This window comes from Octopus bimaculoides, chromosome 1, assembly GCF_001194135.2.
Source record: "Octopus bimaculoides isolate UCB-OBI-ISO-001 chromosome 1, ASM119413v2, whole genome shotgun sequence".
NCBI classification, from domain to species: Eukaryota; Metazoa; Mollusca; class Cephalopoda; order Octopoda; family Octopodidae; genus Octopus; species Octopus bimaculoides.
Window position 1 is genome coordinate 100,781,083 of NC_068981.1, and position 1,217 is coordinate 100,782,299.

At 35.7% G+C, this 1,217-nt stretch overlaps 1 protein-coding gene across 1 annotated transcript in view; it reads left to right on the plus strand.

Annotated features, from left to right (window-relative positions):
• Positions 1–1,217, plus strand: part of LOC106875355 (GMP reductase 2) — a 39,283-nt gene that overhangs the window by 33,893 nt on the left and 4,173 nt on the right. The window contains exon 6 of the mRNA XM_014923447.2: positions 587–789. Coding sequence (XP_014778933.1) covers positions 587–789 — 203 coding nt within the window. The remainder of the gene's footprint in view (positions 1–586; positions 790–1,217) is intronic.

Consider the following 1,217-nt stretch of genomic DNA (forward strand, 5'->3'; position numbering starts at 1 on the left):
CACACACACACACACACGCACGCACGCACGCATGCACGCATGCACGCACACACACACACACACACACACACACACACAACCATCATCATCATCATCATCGTTTTTCCATACTGATTTGTTGGATGAGACCTTTTGGAGCAATATTCTATGGCTAGATGACCTTCTTGATGCTAACTCTTACTTGTTTTCAAGTAAAGGACTCTATTCTACTGGTCCTTGCATGCTAAATCATTGAGTTACAGGACATACTGTTTATGTTGGACATAAACAAATATCACTGCAAAGATATGTGGAAAATACATACACACACACACCAAAAGATATATTAATCTAACCCATATTAGCATGGAAAATAGATGTAAAAGTGAACAAATAATATATACGTAGACATACAGCCATACATACACACCTTCACACATGTATAGATGGATGTATATCTAGGTATGTATCAATTATTTTTATGCATACTACACATATTTTAGTAATTGAGTAATATTTTTCTCAACATAGTGCCATCATATTTTATGGAAATGGCCTGATAGATCTAGTGAGTTGTTCTTATATATTATGTTTCTATAACTTTCAGGATGGAGGCTGTACATGTCCCGGTGATGTCGCAAAAGCATTTGGAGCTGGAGCAGATTTTGTTATGATTGGGGGTATGTTAGCTGGACATACAGAGTCTGGTGGGGAGATGATTGAGAAAAACGGCAAAAAATTCAAGCTATTTTATGGCATGAGTTCAGCGACAGCCATGCAGAAACATGCTGGACATGTTGCTGAGTACAGGTAATATTTTTATTTTCATTTAAGCGTTTCCTGCAGTTGATTCTTATCAACAACTTATCCTTTCACTTTCCTTAATGATGTTTTCAATTTAATATCAACCCTAGCTGAGGGGATGAGCTGGCAGAATCGTAAGCATGCCAGACAAAATGCTTAACAGTATTTCATCTGTCTTTACATTCTGAGTTCAAATCCCGTTGAAGTTAACTTTACCTTTTGTCCTTTTGGGGTTGATAAAATAAGTCCTAGGGTCAATGTAATCGACTTCCCCCCTCCCATAAAGTTGCTGGCTCTGTGTTGAAATTTGAAATCAATATTAACCCTAAGTATATAGAATCTTAATTGCTCTGTTCTGGTTATATATGCTTTTGAACATATGTTACTTTACTGTTATATATATATATATATATATATATGTATATATATATATA